This window comes from Ascaphus truei, chromosome 7, assembly GCF_040206685.1.
Source record: "Ascaphus truei isolate aAscTru1 chromosome 7, aAscTru1.hap1, whole genome shotgun sequence".
Taxonomy (NCBI): domain Eukaryota; kingdom Metazoa; phylum Chordata; class Amphibia; order Anura; family Ascaphidae; genus Ascaphus; species Ascaphus truei.
The window spans coordinates 37,572,989-37,592,625 of record NC_134489.1 but is presented as its reverse complement, the minus strand read 5'-3'; the positions used below and the strand labels follow the sequence as shown (position 1 = coordinate 37,592,625).

The 19,637-nt window shown below is 45.6% G+C and overlaps 1 protein-coding gene across 2 annotated transcripts in view; it reads right to left on the bottom strand.

Annotated features, from left to right (window-relative positions):
- LOC142498999 (SLAM family member 9-like) overlaps nt 1-17,942 on the bottom strand; it is a 41,879-nt gene extending 23,937 nt beyond the window's left edge. Inside the window, exon 1 of one of the 2 annotated variants that reach the window (XM_075607736.1) lies at nt 17,785-17,942. In XM_075607736.1, the coding sequence (XP_075463851.1) occupies nt 17,785-17,830 (46 nt within the window). In that variant the 5' untranslated portion in view covers nt 17,831-17,942. The remainder of the gene's footprint in view (nt 1-17,784) is intronic. The other variant, XM_075607733.1, reaches the window with a different exon arrangement.
- Nucleotides 17,943-19,637: the final 1,695 nt, after the last annotated feature.

Genomic DNA, 19,637 nt, shown 5'->3' with positions numbered 1-19,637 from the left:
CATTTACGAAGTCCTGAAACACGGCTGGGGCATTGCACAGACCAAATGGCATGACCAAGTACTCATAATGACCGTCCCTGGTGTTGAAGGCCGTCTTCCATTCATCACCCTGGCGGATTCTGACCAAATTATAAGCACCACGTAGGTTCAACTTCGAAAAGATGTTAGCTCCTTGTAATCGATCAAACAGTTCATTGATAAGGGGCAAGGGGTAACTTTTTTTCATGGTGATCTAATTAAGGGACTGATAGTTTATGCAAGGGCGTAGGGATCCATCCTTCTTTTTAACAAAGAGAAACCCTGTGCCCGCAGTGGAGATGGACTTCCTGATAAAGCCCTTCTGTAAGTTTTCTTCAATATATTCTTTAATTGCCTTGGTTTCTGGCATAGACAGCGGATAAGAAGTCCCTCTGGAAGGTGTAGTGCCTGGAAGCAGATCTAAGGGACAATCAAACGGGCGGTGAGGGGACAGGACCTCCGATTGGACCTTATGGAAGATGTCCTGAAACTCAGCGTACTCGTCTAGCAATTGTACCTTCTCTCTCTCCTTCGACACGTTGGAACCCCCGATACTACTTGTCTCCAGAATGCAGTTCTTATGGCAAAATGTCCCCCATTGGAGGGGTTCCTTGTTGAGCCAATCAACCCGAGGGTTGTAAATCTGTAGCCAGGGTAGCCCGAGTATCACACTGATAGCAGGAGTATGAATCACATTTAATTGAATCTATCCATGTGTGTGTCTTGCATGCTGAGTTGTAGCACCTCTATCTCCAAGGAGATAAATGCCGGTTGCAGAGGTCTTCCTTCTATAGCTGCAAGGCATTGGGCTTCTTTTTCTGCCGGATAGGAACCCGATGACGTTCCGCGAAAACTTGATCTATGAAGTTTCCTCCAGAACCTGAATCGATGAAAGCAAGTGTAGATACTTGAAAGCCCTCCCCAAACAGTGTAATGGGGACAAGAATGCGAGACGGGTTATCAGTAGAGATGGGAGATAGAAAAAGCGTTCCCAATGAGACTCCCCTAGGACTCATGGGAACCTTGCATTTCCCGACTTTTGGAGACAAAAATAGGCAAAGTGTCCTGAAGCCCCGCAGTAAAGACATAGGCCAGCGGTCTTGCGACATAACTTCTCAGATTTGGAAAGGCTGGTACCTCCTATTTGCATAGGTTCGGATGTATCTGGGGTAGAGGCTTTAGTGGAGCTCACCTGACCGGGATTGATCCGTGCTGGGATGGTGAACCTTCTCAGAACTTGATGCACGATCCACCTTGATGCACACGGCGATGAGCTCTTCCAAATCGGTGGGACGATCGTAGGCTGCCAGTTCATCCTTCAAGGTCTCCGATAAACCTTGCCAAAACGTAGTTCCAGTCGGTCTCAGCAGCGATAACACTGAACTCGGGAGCGTATTTGGCAACTGAACGACTGCGTTGGGAGACATGAAAAAGTGCAGAAGAAGCACATATCTTACGACCAGGTGTATCAAATACTTTCCGGAATTCCCGGGCAAAGGCTCCGATATCCTGTGTGAGGTCGGTTCTTCACTCCCAGATGGGAGATGTCCAGGCGAGAGGGTCATCTACAAGGAGAGAGAAAATATACGCCACCTTGGCGCGAGCTGCTGTTAAGCATGAAGGGTTCATTTCAAATTGTATAAAGCACGGATTCAAAAACCCCCGACATTCATGAGGATCACCTCCATAACGGTTGGGAGTAGGTAAGCGGGGTTCTTGATAAAAAGGCAAAGTGGGAATAGTGGGAATCTCAGGAACAGCAGGTACAAGTGGGGAACGCGGTTCCTTTAAAGCACGAGAAAAAGTGAGAAAGTCCTCCTGAAGGGAAAGCATGTTTTGCTCGCTACCCACAACTTTTTGAAGTGAAACTTCTTTAGTGGCACCTATTCTCATGGGGCAAAACTGGAGCGAAGGAGACGAAAATGAAACGGAAGTGACGTGACTCCCCCTCCCCTCCCCCCCATGCCTGCTGTTGCCGCCGGCGCCGCTCCTAACGGCCGCCGTTACCCCTAGACGTGCGCAGAGCTTCCGGTACTGTGGGTGTACCAAGATGGCGGAAGCCCCGCAAGTCCTCCGGCTGTGAGAGGAGGAGCCGCTGCTCAGCCTCTCTCCTCCCTCTTGCTTCCCCTTCCCCGAGTCCCGCTGACTGAGTGCCGCCGGTGCTGGAGGAGGAGAGGAACCCCGGGATCATGACGGCCGCTGTGCTGTGAGCATGCGCCGCGCATGCGCGCACAGACGTTATCGTGCGCTCCTGGCTCCTGCTCCGGTAACACGGGGGGTTTGAGCGCGCCGCTTCCCACGCAGCACTGCCGGAGGGGGGGCTCTTAATCACGGTATCAGCCCCTCACATACGGCGGGCCCAGTGCGGCCGCGTCTCCGTGGGGGAGGGGGGGAGGAGAGGGGGGAGGAGAGACTCAGACAGAGCCACAGATCCGCCTGGGGTGGTGGGGAGTCAGGAGAGAGGGGGCAGGACACAGAAAGAGAGAGACACACACACACACATATACACATATACACACACATATACACACACACACTGACTGACACACATACACACACTGACTGACACACATACACACATACTGACTGACACACATACACACACACACACACACACACACACACTGACTGACACACATATATACATACATACACACACACACACACACTGACTGACACACATACACACACACACTGACTCACACACATACACACACACTGACTCACACACATACACACACTGACTCACACACATACTCACTCACACACATACACACACACTGACTCACACATACACACACACACACTGACTGACACATACACTGACTGACACACATACACACACACACTGACTGACACACATACACACACACACTGACTGACACACATACACACACACACACTGACTGACACACATACACACACACACTGACTGACACACACACACACACACACTGACACGCACGCACACTGACACACATACGCACGCACACTGACTGACACACATACGCACGCACACTGACTGACACACATACGCACGCACACTGACTGACACACATACGCACGCACACTGACTGACACACATACGCACACTGACCGACACAGAGAGACATTCACACAACACAGAGAGAGAGAGAGACATACACTGACACACACACACATTGACTGACACACACACACACATTGACTAACACACACACACTGACATACACACACTGACTGACACACATGCACACACTGACTGACACACATGCACACACTGACTGACACACATGCACACAGTGACCGACACACATGCACACAGTGACCGACACACATACACACAGTGACCGACACACACACAAACAAACACACATACATACTCTCTGACTGACACACATACACATACTCACTGACTGACACACATACACACACTGACTGACACATACACTGACTGACACGTGTGCTGAGCACGCGCGTTATAAGTCAATTTCTGTGACAAAAGTCAAAGAAGTTTCAGTTACTATGCGTGTGCACAGCACACACAGCTTTTTTCCCCTCTAGAGTGGTTATGCAGCTTGCGTGTGCGCGCAGGACTATTCCTACCTCAGCGGGGTTGAAGTTTGTGTGGCCGAGCAAACTGTAACACGTAGCTCACCACAAACGAAGCGCAACCGCGGTGCTGAGGTAGGGGATTGAATAACGCCGACCCACGGCCACGTGGGTGCGCCTAGGATGTAGAGTAGTCATTCAAGCCAGGTCAGGATTATAGATTGGAGAATGGTTAAGGTACTTGCCAAGTTCAGAAGTGGAGAGTTTCGGATTGTCATAGTTCGTAGTCAGGTTCAGGATTGGAGAGTATCGGATCGTTGTTGTACTTAGCCAAGGTCAGGACTGGAGACTGGAGGATCGTCGTACAAGCCGGATCAGGAGTAGAGAGAAGCGGAGTCCAAGGAGCTAGCAGGGTTCAGGCAACAAGAGGTTAACAGCAACAAAGCAAGGCCAGGCAGGATAAGCAACACGGATGTGGCAAGGCACGGCATCACAATGACTATGCTCAGCAATGACTGACTGTAGAATGAAGGTATATAAAGGATGAGCCTCCAATAGCCAGCCAGGGCGGTATTACTTCTTTGTATCTAGCAGACTGGTCCCGAAGATCTCCCATACTGGGATCCATGGTATTTCATGGTCAGATCATGCACCCATAGAGCTACGGTGTGCACAGAGATTCCTAGACAGACCGGGAGCAAACTGGAAACTCAATGAGGCTTTACTAAAAATCCCGGAGATGATCAATTCTTTCAATTAAATAACGGTAGTGTCGAATCCCAATCGGTGCTGTGGGAAGCGCACAAGGCAACCCTGAGGGGGACATTAATCACATTGGCGGCTAAGCGAAAAAGAGAAAGAAATGAAAAAATAACTGCTGCAATCCAAATTGAAGGATCAGTTAGCCAATCATAAAAAAAAGTCCCAATTCTTCTCTCCTTAAAGAAATTCAGGACACTAGAATTGAACTCAATTTGGCCCTATCCCCACAGGCGGATGATTCGTTGAGTTGGTCAAAGAGGCTGTTCTACGAAACAGCAAACAAACCAGATACCTTGCTAGCCAATAAATTAAGGAATAGTCGACCAAATTATAATATCCAGGGGTTACGACTCAAAAATTGAGTCACTACTGCCAACCCAAAATTGATAGTGGAGGAATTCAAGAGCTTTTATGAGGAGCTGTATAATGGGGGGAAAGGCACATAATGATAGGACCAATATAGCCCTGAGGGACTTCCTGAAGAGCTCGGAGCTACCAAGATTGGGGAGGTCGGAGAGGGACACATTGGGAGCAAACTTTACCTTAGAGGAACTCACCCAAGTCGTTAAAGACTTAAAACCATCTAAGGCACCTGGGCCGGATGGATTCTCAAATCTCTATTATATGAAATATGTCAAATGTTTAGCTCCTTGCCTCCTTCGAATGTTTAACGCGATACTGGAAGGGGTGACGTTCCCGGAACTAATGCTCCAGGCGTCCATCTCAGTAATACATAAGCTTGGCAAGGACCCATTAGACTGTAAAAGTTATAGGCCCATTTCATTAATAAATACGGATATTAAAATATACGACAAATTACTGGCTAATAGATTGAGTCATATCCAGCCCAGACTTATACACCCAGATCAAGTCGGATTTATTAAAGGACGCCAGGCGGCAGACAACACACGATGAATCATTGATCTGTTAGATATAGCCAATATACGTAAGATCCCAGTTATGGTGTTGAGTCTGGACGCAGAAAAGGCCTTTGACAGGATTGACTGGCCGTATTTAAAATGTGAGTAACGCGATCCTATCATTGTATCGGGGGCTGGCAGGAAAAGTAGTACACCAGGGTTTCCCGTCAACGCTATTTAAAATTAAAAGTGGCACATGACAAGGGTGCCCACTATCGCCGCTCATGTTTGCTTTATGTATGGAGCCATTAGCAGCCCAAATTAGGTAGAGTCCGGACATAATGGGGATCAGGACCGATTCGCAAACGCATAAGGTGGCTCTGTATGCGGACGACGTGCTGATGACGATCTCCAACCCGCTTACGTCCCTCCCAAACCTCTTCAACTTGTTAGAGAAATTCAATAATATATCAGGCTTTAGGATCAACCAATCCAAGTCAGAAGCTCTGAATGTAAGCCTCCCGAAAGAAATGGAAAAGTTGATTCAGATCAACTTCAATTTCAATTGGCAAAGCAAAGAGGTGAAGTATTTAGGGGTACTTATATCTAAAGACTATAAGAATCTTTATCAAGCAAATTATCCCAATCTGATACGTGTCCTGAAAGAGGACATTAGAAAGTGGTCGACCTATAGAATATCATGGTTAGGAAGGATATATAGTGTCAAGATGAACCTCCTCCCGCGCATCCTATATTTATTTCAGACACTACCGGTGCCACTCAGACTAAAGGACATACTCTCACTTCAGTCTGCTATAGCCAAATTTATACGCTCATAATATATATATATATATTCTTTAACTGTGCACGCAATGTCTTGTACAGTATATAATGTATACCTTGTTCATTTATGTAACTGTACTTGTAACCATGTATTATTTGTTTTACTCTGTGCCCAGGACATACTTGAAAACGAGAGGTAACTCTCAATGTATTACTTCCTGGTAAAATATTTTATAAATAAATAAATAAATACTGTATGAGGAGGTAAAAAACCGAGAGTAAAGAGTATAATTCTTTAAAAAACACCATTGGCAGGGGGACTGGCGGTACCTTGTTTGTTGTCCTATTATAAAGCGGCATAATTATGTCAAATCTCCGAATGGCACACGAACCCTGATTTGAAATGGTGGGTTGCATTGGAATGGGAAGTTTGCTCCCCATTGGAGTTGAACAATTTAATCTGGCTACCCAAAACTGCAATAAGACAGATAGAAAAGCCAGTGGCCTCAATGACCAACTCGCTGCCGATCTGGGAGTCCACCAAATTTAAATGTGACCTCACCACTAGGGGATCGTTGATGACAACCCTGTGGGGAAATCCAGACTTTGCTCAGGGTCTGAGTAGAGCGAAATTTATCATCTGGAAACAAAATGGTATGCAGAGACTTAGAGACTTGGAAGGGAAGAAGGCAATCAAAACATTCGAACAAATTAGATCTAACAAAAACTTCCCTCTTCGGGGAGGGTTTAGATAACTTAAAATTCGAGCATTTTATAATAAAATTTTCCCCAGGCCGCCATTGACCACTTTTGAAAAGCTCTGTCTGGTTGAGATTGATACTTGCGGACACATCGCAATTGTACAGAGAAGTTATCGGTTCAGGGGATAAGGTGGGACATAAACTGAGTTATATGGTCCAGTGGGAATCAGATCTGGGGGAGACCCTAGAGGAAGAAGAATGGTCAAAGATAGTGACAGCAGTGGCCAAGAGCTCAGTTTGCACCACCTTAAGGGCCAACGCATATAAGGTATTAATTATTAGTTATAAAAAAAAGAAAAAGAAGTCTGCTCTCCCTTAGAGTTAGACAACATGATTTGGTCCCCAAAATCGGTGTTTAGAACCATAAAAAAACGCTATCCTCGATGGCCAACTCTTGGACGGTCTGGTAGGCCGCCAATTTAAATGCGCCCTGACCACCAGAAACCCTTTATGGGGTAACCCGGAATTTGCTCCGGGCCTGAACAGTGCGGATTTTGCAATCTGGAAACAGAAGGGATTTACGAGATTTAGGGATCTGGAGGGAAACAAAAGTATCAAAACATTTGAACAAATTAGATCTGAAAAAAACATCCCCTTCCGAATTTTTTAGATACCTCCAGATCAGAGCATTTTATAACAAACATCCTTCCCGTCCCCCATTGACTAACTTCAAAAAGCTCTGTTTATTGGAAACAGATACAAGTGAACTTACATCACAAATCAATAAGGAAGTGGCCTGTTCGAGCCCCAACTTTTCCTAAAATCTTAGCTATATGTCTCAATGGGAATCAGACTTTCATGTAACGACAGACAAATGCTCAATATGTATTACGTTAAGGGAGAACACACTTAAGGTTTGTAATGAGATGATATCTTAATCCACTGAAATTATCCAGATTTGTCCCGGGATACTCCTCGTTGTGTCCAAAAAATGTGGAGAATCAGCTGATCTGGTACATATGCTGTGGTCTTGCCCCCGGATCACCCCTCCTACGGGAGGAAATTAAGGATTGGCTTCAGAGGATTTTGGACCTCACAATTCCAATCGACCCATGGCTGTTTGTACTAAATAGACCAACACCGGGACTAGCCAGGGTAGAGAATAAATTGGTTGCCCATTTGGCAACGAGATGCGAGATGGCAGAATTGTGGAAACAAAAATAAGTTCCAACGATTCCCAAAATAACAGAATTTGGTATGTTTGCCAGATGGAAAAATTAACCAGTTTAGTCAATGACACTGGTGTCAAATTCCAAAAAGTCTGGCTACCATGGTTGGTTCAGACAGACATCTCACGTCTGAACGGTACCACAATTCTGCTGTGATAGTTAGAGGTGTGTTCTCGGCTGACGGCGGGCAAAATAAAATAATACGGCACGGACAGTGTTAGAAGAACTAGATTGGGGAGCATAGGTCGGATCGCACGGGGAGAGAGAACTCGAAGCACGATTGAGCAATAGTGATCTTCAACATAAGGGAACACCCCTGTAGACGGACGTTCACAGAGGTACACAATTGGAGACTTTTATAAGGTGAAATTATAATAAGGCTTTATTGTGCCTTTTCCTTTTCATCAGGAAATCCATCCAAACACGGGGGGGGGGGGGGGGGGGACAAAGCTTCTATTCACTTGGGAGTATTTCTAGTGAAACACTATGCAATTAATTCACATCTCCTTTAGTCAAGCATTTCTCCCAGCCCCAAACACATAGCATGAAATAAGCAGATATAAGAAGTCTCTTAAGAATGAAAGTCTTATCTGTTTATTGGAGGGAAAATCTTCTCAGTTCCTGGTTCAGCTCCCTTCACTCAGGGTGTGTCAGCTTCAGGTTTAGTAGTTTTCCCTGTGTCTTGAAATCAGCTCTGCTGTGTCTTCTGGCAGAGCTCAAGACATGTGGTGTCTCCAAAGGTCAGCTCACAAGTGAGCTAAGGAGTCACTTCCTGTCTCAACAGACAGGCTTTTGTAAGCAAACTAAATCAGGCAGGTGGTGTTTATTAATTGACTACCAGCAGTTAACCACCACACTGCTAGATTAAAGGCACATTACTTGAACAGGGATTACTCCCCTGTTACATACCTCCCCTGTTTGTGGGAAGCTCGGGCTTGGCACGGCCAAAGCCCATCCTTCCACTCTCATTCTAGATATCTCTGTGACTTGAATGATAGTGGATGGAGGAAGAGAACCCTCAGTCCTGCTGGGATTGGAGCCCTTTTTCCAGTTTATTCGTGTCTCCTCCTGAAGGTGTTTGAGATCAGCACCCCTCAGTCGCTCGAGGAGGACTTTTTCCAAGTATAGTCTTTTTTCTACGTGCGCGGTCATTAGATTTCCCTCGCGTCGGGTGCTCGTCTTATTGTAGGCATACTGTATGGCAGCAGTTGCAGAGTGTTTAAAAACAGCCCTTTGAGTTTTCCGCTCTTGAAGCTGTCTCTCTGCCCTTTTCCCACTCAATGGGGTTGCTAGTTCAGCCTCTTTGAGATTAAGTTGCAATTCCACACCCACTTCCAGAGAATGTCCCATCGTTTCAGCTTCATCAGCTAAGGATTCTTCTGGTTTTAATTCAGCACATGTACCTTCTTTTGTTGCCTGTTGGGTGGCTGAAGGTTTTGCTAGTGCTTGTTTAGGTGGTTCAAATTTTGCAACCTTGTCTTTCAGATGAGCGGTATTCCCAGCTCTCACTGTACCCTTGTCTTCATGGGTTTTTGAGGCTGTGGGATACTGACGCATAGTCAGGGTCAATACTTGTCCTTGTAGGACTGTAATCTCATCCGAGAGAGATCCCTGTTTTTTGAGTGCGTCTTGCAAGTCTCTTCTCAGGTAATTTATCTGCATGCTTTGCTTTCTCTGAGCTTGCCTCCACATTTTTATTGCATTGTGAAGCACTATGAACTTCTTTGCTTGGGCCACAGTTACTTGTTTCAGTTTCTGGACCTTCTTGTGCTCCCTTTTGTGCCGCGTCACCTGGGTTCTAAGCTTGGCTTTTAGCGTTGCTTTGGTGATGCTCAGGGTAGCCTTCAGTTTCTCATGCTGCTTTGCCGGGACATACTGGGTCATCAGATGTTCCTGCAGCACTTGAATTTCTTTAACAGCCTGCAGATTGTCATCCTGCAGAGTTCGCTGCTTCTCCTCTGCCTTCTCGAGGTGCGTACGCAGACCTTGCAGTTGGTTCTGCAGTCAGTGCTCTGCTTCAAACTTCTCACCTTCCAAAAGTCTATTTATTTCTTTAAGCTCGTGCAGCTTTTCATTTTTTTCCTTGACGTTGTTTGTCAAATTAAAATTTTCTTCTTTGAGTTTTACGTTTTTTCTTTGTAATCTTAAATGTTCTCCTTTTTCCGTCTCTGTATTATTCAGGGCCTCTTTGCAGTCCTTCCATTTACGCACTTCTGCTTTGAGACTGACAGTCTCCTGGCGTGAGACATCCTTCTCTAGGTTGAGGGTCTGAAGCTCCTTCTGGGAGACTTGGAGATTTGTATTAAGATTGGCAATAGTTTCTTTAGCAATGTCCAGCTCCTCAGTGAGACTGTGTAGTTCCTTTCTGGAAATTTCCAGGTCTGTGCGGCAGCTGTTGGTCTCATGATGTGAGGCATCCAGTGCTCTGCGGAGTGTCTGAACCTCTTTCTGAGATACATCCACCTCTGTCTGGACACTGTTGACCTCCTGTTGTGAGGCATTCAGCTCTATGCGAAGAGTGTGAACCAGTCTTGCTGGAAGACTGTCATCTGCTTCAGTGCCTCCTCATACTTCCGCTTTAGCGTAGCCACCATTTTATCAGATTGGCTCTGCTTTCCATCCATGGCGGAAATAGTAGCATTTGCAGTATCTAGCTCAGTCTTGAGATCGTCCAATTCTGTCCTGGCTAAAGAGTAAATTTTGAGCACATCTTTTTGTAGCCTCACGTTATTTTTCTGTAGCTCTGTGTAACCATCTTCCTTTTGTTTCAATTGTTCACGGAGCATATCACAGTCATGCCTGGCATTTTTCAGGGCATCTTCAGGGTTGGTCAAGGGATCGTCACTCACTGGTTCCGGCTCCACTTCCCTGGGATGGTTGGTTGAGGGTTCCTCACTGTTGGCACCGGACAGACACTTCTTTTGGGGACACGACTTCTGCCTTGGGCCCTCTGGATATTCGGTTAACCACGGGACGAATTCTCCATTTTCTCTAGGCTGCAGGGCAACTCGGTCCCCCTTTTCCTCCACAGCATCTGCGGACGTGTCTTTTCCTTCCACGGTAAGTGAAGAACCGCTTTTCGTTTTCTTTTTCCGCTATTTTGTTTTGGATGACTCCATCCCATCAGGAATACTGGGGTCTCCTTCTTTATTTGATACTTTAGCAGCTTCATTATATACGCCAGGCTTTTCTTGCAGTTGCTTTAGCTGACAGAAATATTGGGTGATCTGCCGCTCCCGCTCTTTCTCTTGTCGACCATATTCGTCATCATAGAGGGCGGTCTTTTCTGTTCGTGCCGAGTTCAGGCACCCCCACCATTCTTGGGGTGTTTTGTGGATGTGACTCGGTCGTGTTCCCCGTAAGAGATGTCTTCCTCTTTATTGGACTGGAAGGGCCACTCTTCCGTGGGGTAGGGTTCATTACAGGAACGCTGCATCTTGTCCTCCATTTTTAGGCTATCAGGTGTAATTTTCTTCCTGACCTCAGGAGGCGCTATTGCAGCTGTTGCCACTGTATTTGCTAGAACCCCCAATTGTGGTAGTCCTACAGGTGGGCATACCCTGCTTGTAGAGGTCATAGCTCTCACAGGCATCTCTATAGACTTTTCTTTCTTGGGTAATTTTTTACAATATCAGCAGTACTCTGCATGCATTTTCTCTTATCAGGTATACAAGATGTGCAGTTGCTAGGTAAAAACGTCTATTTGCTTTACACCATTTACTTGCTAGGTGTAATCTCTCATTAGGTATGCTGAATGTGTAGTTGCTAGGAAAAAACTTCTAATTGCTTTACACCATTTACTTGCTAGGTAAAATGCCTCCACTTCAGCAACAGGATTTGGTTTTCTTTCTGAGTTCAGTAATTTTCAGTCTCATCTTTGGGTATTATGGCATTCACACTTCACCCTTTGGGTGTCTGTTTTTTTTTTTTTTTTTTTTTTTTTTTTTTTAAGGTGCTCAGACTGTTTATAGGCAAAAAGCATAACAAAAAATTTCACATAAAAATCTCCGGTCCTTTTTAACTTCAAAGACACCTCTCATCTCACTTCGGACACCATATGTAGACGGACGTTCACAGAGGTACACAATTGGAGATTTTTATAAGGTGAAATTATAATAAGGCTTTATTGTGCCTTTTCCTTTTCATCAGAAAATCCATCCAAACACAGGGGGGGGGGGAACAAAGCTTCTATTCACTTGGGAGTATTTCTAGTGAAACACTATGCAATTAATTCACATCTCCCTTAGTCAAGCATTTCTCCCATCCCCAAACACATAGCATGAAATAAGCAGATATAAGAAGTCTCTTAGAGGGAAAATCTTCTCAATTCCTGGTTCAGCTCCCTTCACTCAGGGTGTGTCAGCTTCAGGTTTAGTAGTTTTCCCTGTGTCTTGAAATCAGCTCTGCTGTGTCTTCTGGCAGAGCTCAAGACATGTGGTGTCTCCAAAGGTCAGTTCACAAGTGAGCTAAAGAGTCACTTCCTGTCTCAACAGACAGGCTTTTGTAAGCAATCTAAATCAGGCAGGTGGTGTTTATTAATTGACTACCAGCAGTTAACCACCACACTGCTAGATTAAAGGCACATTACTTGAACAGGGATTACTCCCCTGTTACAACCCCCCTAACACCCCTTCAACACCCCCACCCCCCCCTGCTTTTTTCAGATGTATGGTTTTTACATTGTTAATGGGTTATGATTTTACTTGATTGTTGAGTTGAGACAATGGATGTACTGTGTATTATGCTTTGATGTGAAATTCAATACAATTTAAGTTACAAAAAAACCCAAAACATAACATTTAGTCATATTACCATTCAAGCATTGATATAATTGTGTGGGGCTGTCCTGATGTAAGGCATCCGCTCCTGGCTTTGATTGTAGCCCTGCAGACCTCTGCAGTTTCTAAGTCTCCCTCTGGCAATCAATGGCACATGTGCTGCCTCTCATTGCAGCTTCAGCCCTGTGCTCCGTCATTGGAGGACTGCTCACACACCTCCCTCCTGTGATTGGCTCGCCGCCCTTTATATGCTGGGCTCTGGCACTGATTCAGTGCCGAGCATAATCCTTCGCTGGATGTTAGTGTTCTGCCACAAGCCTCCTGGCTTGCTTCATTTGTTTACTAACTTTCTCTAGTTTTCATCATTAGTTCCTGTGTATCCTGAGACCTGCTGCTACTCTCCACGCAGAGGTCTGTGTTCCTGTTTCCTGAGGTCTGCTGCTATTCTCCACGCAGAGGCCTGTTTCGGACTCCTGTGCTGAAGTGCTGGTTTGCCAGCACTGGTTCCTGTTACCTGCTGCATACTCCCCTAGCAGAGGTTACCGTCCGTTTCCTGAGGTCTGCTGCTACTCTCCACGCAGAGGCCTGTTTTGGACTCCTGTGCTGAAGCACTGTTTTTTCCCTGGTGCTGCCCTGTGGTGTTCTTTGGCCAGCCTGCTGTCTCCCTCTACAGAGACCGGCGTCATGGGTCATGCCCGCTCCTCGCGCAGAGGCCACTCCCGCGCTCACGTTCCTACGCTGTAGCGGAGCGCTCCTGTCTACCCGTTGCCTAACTTCTGTCCGAATAATGACTATGCTGCCTTCTCCAATCCTGACCCTGGCTTGTCCACAGACTACGCTGCCTTCTCCAGTTCTGATCCCGACTTGTTTGACAATGGACTTCGCACTCCGGATCCGACTACGTGGTCTAAGGTCGGTGATTATGTAACCCCACCTCAGCCCCGCGGTCCGGACACGGTTTGTGGCGTGCACGTCCGTGACCGCTGATAATCCATTACATTTAAGTGTGAACGCATTGAAAAGGTATCGTAGGGCTCTCAACTGTGCTGTTTGTATTTAGATATATACCTGTATGTGTAGCACCTGTCACACTATCACTACCTACTGTACATCCCAGACCAGTCATCTCTCTATACATTTACCATCATTTCCTCTTCACTGTTTTCACTAAAAAAAAAACATTAAGCTTTTAGCATAAAATGTCATACTCCTTAATACTGATCTATATATCTATATATATATTTCTCAAACCGTCATATGTGTGTTTGTCTGTCTGTCCTGTCTCTCCCTGTCCCTAGGGGCAATCACATTGGAATTTTGGCCGTCACTCCGCCTCAGGCCAATGAGATGGCTCCCTTGGCCCGCCCGCCCCCGCACATCTCTCATTGGCTGGTGTGCTCTAACAGTGTCTCCCACACACCCCTGTGCCCCCCTCACCGCAAATATGTAGATACACATACACTTCAGGTAAGCAGTTGCCTTACCTCTGCCTCCATAACAACTCGCCCCCCTCGGTCCCCTGCAGCCTCCGGGGCTGGAATCCTGCGAGCCGCGGATACAATGTAACCGCACAGGTCCTGCGTGTCACGGGACAAATCCACCGCCAGCCCCGGCCGCTCAATGCGCCCCTCACTGGGCCTCTCCGCTGCGGCCGCTCAATGTGCCCCTCACTGCGCCCCTCCGGTCCGGACCCTCACTGGGCCCCTCCGCTGCGGCCGCTCACTGCGCCCCTCCGGTCCGGACCCTCACTGGGCCCCTCCGCTGCGGCCGCTCACTGCGCCCCTCCGGTCCGGCCCCTCCGCTGCGGCCGCTCTATGCGCCCCTGACTGCACTCCTCCGCTGCGGCCGGTCTCTGCACCCCTGGCCGCGGCCGGTGCTGTGCTCGGGCAGGCTGTGCAGAGCAGTGAGTGAACGCTCAGGCGGCGGCGGCTTTCTGTGCTGCTGCTGCTGCTGGGTATTGGTGGCAGAGATCCAGCCCCGCACCGAACCTCTCGCGCTCACATTATCCCTGCGCCTTCTTAAAGAGACACTGCCCCTACTATTAATATCATATCATGCTATCAATTCTCTCTATACACTACATGTATTTCTATTATTTATTATTATAATGCTATATATATATTGTTATCATGCTATCTGATAATATATATACAGTATAGCACGCAAACACACACACTGACGCACGCACGCACAGACACACACACACACTGACGCACGCACACACACACACACACACACACACTGATGCATGCACACACGCACACACACACACACTGATGCACGCACGCACGCACACACACACACACACTGACGCACGCCCACACACACACACTGACTGACACACACACACTGACTGACACACACACACACACACACACTGACTGACACACACACACACACACACTGACTGACACACACACACACACTGACTGACGCACACACACACACACTGACTGACGCACACACTGACGGAGGCACACACGCACGCACACACTGACTGTGTGTGTGCGTCAGTCAGTCAGTGTGTGTGTGTGTGTGTGTGTGTGTGTGTGTGTGTGTGTTTGTGCGTCAGACTGACTGACGCACACACAATGACTGACGCACACACATACTGCATGAAGCTGTAAAGGGGGGGAACGGAGCTGTCAAGGAGGGTGGGAGACTAGATTGATGTGAACGGGGGACAAACAGAGAGGGGGGAGACAGGGGAAGAGAGAGAGGGGGGAGGAGAGAGGAGAGAGAGAGAGAGAGAGAGAGAGAGGAGCGGGTACATTACATCCCGGGAAACGCCGGGTCTCTCAGCTAGTTATGATATGATATAAAACTAATAAAACATATACTGATCACATGTTGTAGTGTTTGTTTATTGGGGATATTTAAAGCTTGATATTATTTGAGAAAAGCCTTGAATTTAATATCCCATTTTAATGATCATGGGAATATTTTCTTGGTTTTTAGCTGGACTAAAAAGGGCCTAATTTAAAAAGCGGTTATTTTGACTGAGACACTTATGCTGAAGTCGGAATATCCTTAAAACCGGACCTGTTAGGGGTTCTTGTGAACCACTGGTATAGATTAATGTAGATAATCAGTGATGGTAACCTACCTCCTGCCAGTACTGTAGCAAAGATATTAGGCAAACGTTATAGCAGCATTTTATGTTTTGCTTTACATACAGTAACATTGGGACAAAGTATCTCTTTAAACTTCCAGTAACGTAACTCTGTATACTCAGTATAGTTTTATGTTGCGGTATGTACATTTCCACAGAAGGAAAGGCAGCATTGTGTGTTAAAGTGTGTTATGGTGTGTTAGGGGTAGCATTCTCCCTTCCCCTGCCCAAAAAAAGGAACACATTGCATCTCAAAATTGTACCTTAAGCTCGCCCTTAAAGCTTGCAAAGAAGAGCGTATTGGCGTATTGATACACGTAAAACAGGAACATTTGGCATACTTTCTGGTGCGTAACTGTTACATACGCCCATAATATATATTATCTTTAACTGTTCATGAAAAAAATGTCTGTAATTTGAATGTATAACCCTGTTCATTTAATGTAACCATGTATTGTCATCATAACTCTGTGCTCAGGACATACGTGAAAACGAGACGTAACTCTCAATATATTACTTCCTGGTCAAACATTTTATAACTACACACAAAAGGGGAGCCCCGCACAGCTGGGCAGTAACAGAGTGAGGTGCTCACTAGATAAGGTAGAATTGCATACACTAGAATAAAAGGGAAACCTATTAGATGAGCACTGAATCAGAACAAGAATATCATGGTAATATTAAAATATATATTCTTTATTGTCATCAATGAATATAAAATATAGGGGTTTCAAATCAAACAGCATGTGACCGTAATCAATGTAACATAGCTGTCACAGCTCTGTAGATATACATATGGGAGATTCATGACAAGTAGTCAGAATCTCGTGCTGCAAATTGACAGCCTATTGTGAAATAGAATTAAGGGGCCAGTATTAAAACTGCTGTATAGTAACTGCCTCAACAGCCAGTGGTATCAATAGGAAAATTAATGTAGCTGAGTGGGTATCAGTTACAAAACCAAGGCTAACCTGCTACTACTAAATGGTAAATGCAGATATACCTCAAGGTGTAATGCAGATATACCTCAAGGTGTAATGCAGATATACCTCAAGGTGTAATGCAGATATACCTCAAGGTGTAATGCAGATATACCTCAAGGTGTAATGCAGATATACCTCAAGGTGTAATGCAGATATACCTCAAGGTGTAATGCAGATATACCTCAAGGTGTAATGCAGATATACCTCAAGGTGTAATGCAGATATACCTCAAGGTGTAATGCAGATATACCTCAAGGTGTAATGCAGATATACCTCAAGGTGTAATGCAGATATACCTCAAGGTGTAAAATAATATTTGGACACTGCCAAGCAGAGAGTGTCTCCCTCCGTGTGAGCACACCTCCGCTATGATATCAGCAGGAAATGTAATCACTGCTGCGGAGGGTAAGTATGGAGAGGCAGTAGATGACATATGAAAGTAATGTAATCATATGTAGGAATCAGGGAGGCAATAGGTGTCTAGAAGAGAATAATGTCCTGTATGTAGGATAGGTCAAACGCCTGCTGCATGCAACAGCAGCACCGTAGGCCCATGTAAGTGAGCGGCTGTGCTGTGAGGCAACTAGGGATTACTTCCAATCACCCGACACATCCCAGCTGGCAGTTGAAGTGGATCCACGGCAGATAGATGGTGCCGTGAATAGGTCGGTGGGGTGAATGTACACACTTAACGGCTTTCCGCAAAAACCACCCAAGATGTTAACATGTTAACATAGGGATAGACAAAATATGCATTGAGGGAATCACTTAAGTAAAGTGTTTGTCGGGCGCATCCAATAAAGAATATTTTTAATATTACCATAATACTCTTGTTGTGATTGAGTGATCTACTAGGTTTCCCTTTTCTTCTAGTGTATGCAAACATTTTATAAACAAATAAATGAATAATACTGTGTAACCCTTTATGTTCTGAAGCTGCTTCCTCTGCTGCTAGAGAAACATGCCGCTCAATTCTTAGTTCTAGGATTGAACATTAATACGTGTATAATGCAGGTCAAACACTTACTTTTTTGATGGAAAAAGAATATTAGGCTCCAAAAGTAAAGAATCATCGTATGTTTTCAGCAATGAATCATCATGCAGCCTCTTCATTAGAGAACGGCTCAGCAAGTGACACCAGATCTATTCTCAAGAGGAAGCCCTGTGGTTAGAAGGCAGGGACTTGTAGGAACCTATGTAATGTAATAAGCATTAGAGATTTGCTGGTAAATAGAGTATTATGATGCTTTGGTGCTCATCTATTAGATCCCATGAGGCTGAGTCTCCACAATGGTAGGGAGCTTTGGGGTACAATGTTACCTTGGTGTGGTGCAGCGCCTCCACCTGCAGGATTCCTGCCATAGACAGGGTTCATCCCCACAGGAACCTCCATAGGACAAGAATAACTCCAAGTATCAGCAACGGCTCAACGGGATTTATTGGGATAACAACAGACACATCTCCATAGTCTCTGTCTCTCTCTCTCTCTCTCTCTCTCTCTCTCTCTCTCTCTCTCTCTCTCTCTCTCTCTCTCTCTCTCTCTCTCTCTCTCTCTCTCTCTCTCTCTCTCTCTCTCTCTCTCTCTCTCTCTCTCTCTCTCTCTCTCTCTCCTCTCTCTCTCTCTCTCTCTCTCTCTCTCTCTCTCTCTCTCTCTCTCTCTCTTCTCTTTCTCTCATTCTCTCATTCTTTCATGCAAGAGAGGGTAGTAGGGTTGTTGTGTTTATTTTTGTTTCTTGGGGGTAGAGGGATTGGGTGAAGGGGGTAGTAGCCCCAAGGATGGATCTTTAGGCATACCAAGTGGTAGCAGGACTGGTTAACCCATTCATTACCATACCGGTTCCCACCACTATGGTAGTGAAGGGGTTAACTCCTCCCGCAACCTTCCTGGCAGGCCTAACCACCCACCCTAGGGCTACTACCTCCTTCATTCACCCCCTCTGCCCCCAATAAACAGGCTACTGAGGTTGAACCCCTTCATTGCCTTTGCGGATAGCCGCTAAGGTAATGAAACTATTTTAATAAAAAATGTAATACCAGTGTACGTGAATAGGGGGTTGTCACGGTAGCTTATGACAAGATATAATGAACACCAAATATCTGGGTTGAACTGAATGAGGCTTAGATATAATAAAATATAATTTATTCCTTAAATAAGGTGAACACAGCAATATAGTACAATTAACAGACAAGAAGGTAACACTTACTTAGGGTTGGGGGATGGAGAAGTATCCACTAGCAATTCTCCAGCAGTCCAGTGACATTCAAGATGGAATCAGAAGCACAACTCCAGCAATCCAGTGACATTCAAGATGGTATCAGAAGCACAACTCCAGCACAACTAAAAACTGTAGGGTTGACACAGTTTATATACCTGTGCAACCCTATTCTTAACATTAAACACAGCCTATTGGTGAACAATTATCTGTATCCACTCTCTAATGTGGAGACTAACAGACTAACCCACGCCCTCAGGTAACAATTAGAGTTTGTTGATTGATTAATACTTAATCCCTAGACATTGGGTAACAATCAGAGCAGTTACTTTTTGATCACCGTGCTTAGGCTACTCAGCCGTCTGCCCTTCATGACTTATTAGCCTAGCAAATGGCATCTGCATTTTCAGAACAGATCCAAAATAAAATACATATACACTTTAATATCTACACATATTAATAAGTTCCATTCTGGTGGGCTCAGTGGGTCATCCTTTGCCAGTTTTTAATGCCTACAGTGACTCCACATATTGGCCAAATATGAACTCTCTGCGACCTCCAGAACTGGAGATACAGAAATGCACTTTAAAACATTAAAATACATGCTTATAATGAAACATGGGAACAGAGGAACATACATTATCAAGGTACAACAAGGTGCAAACCT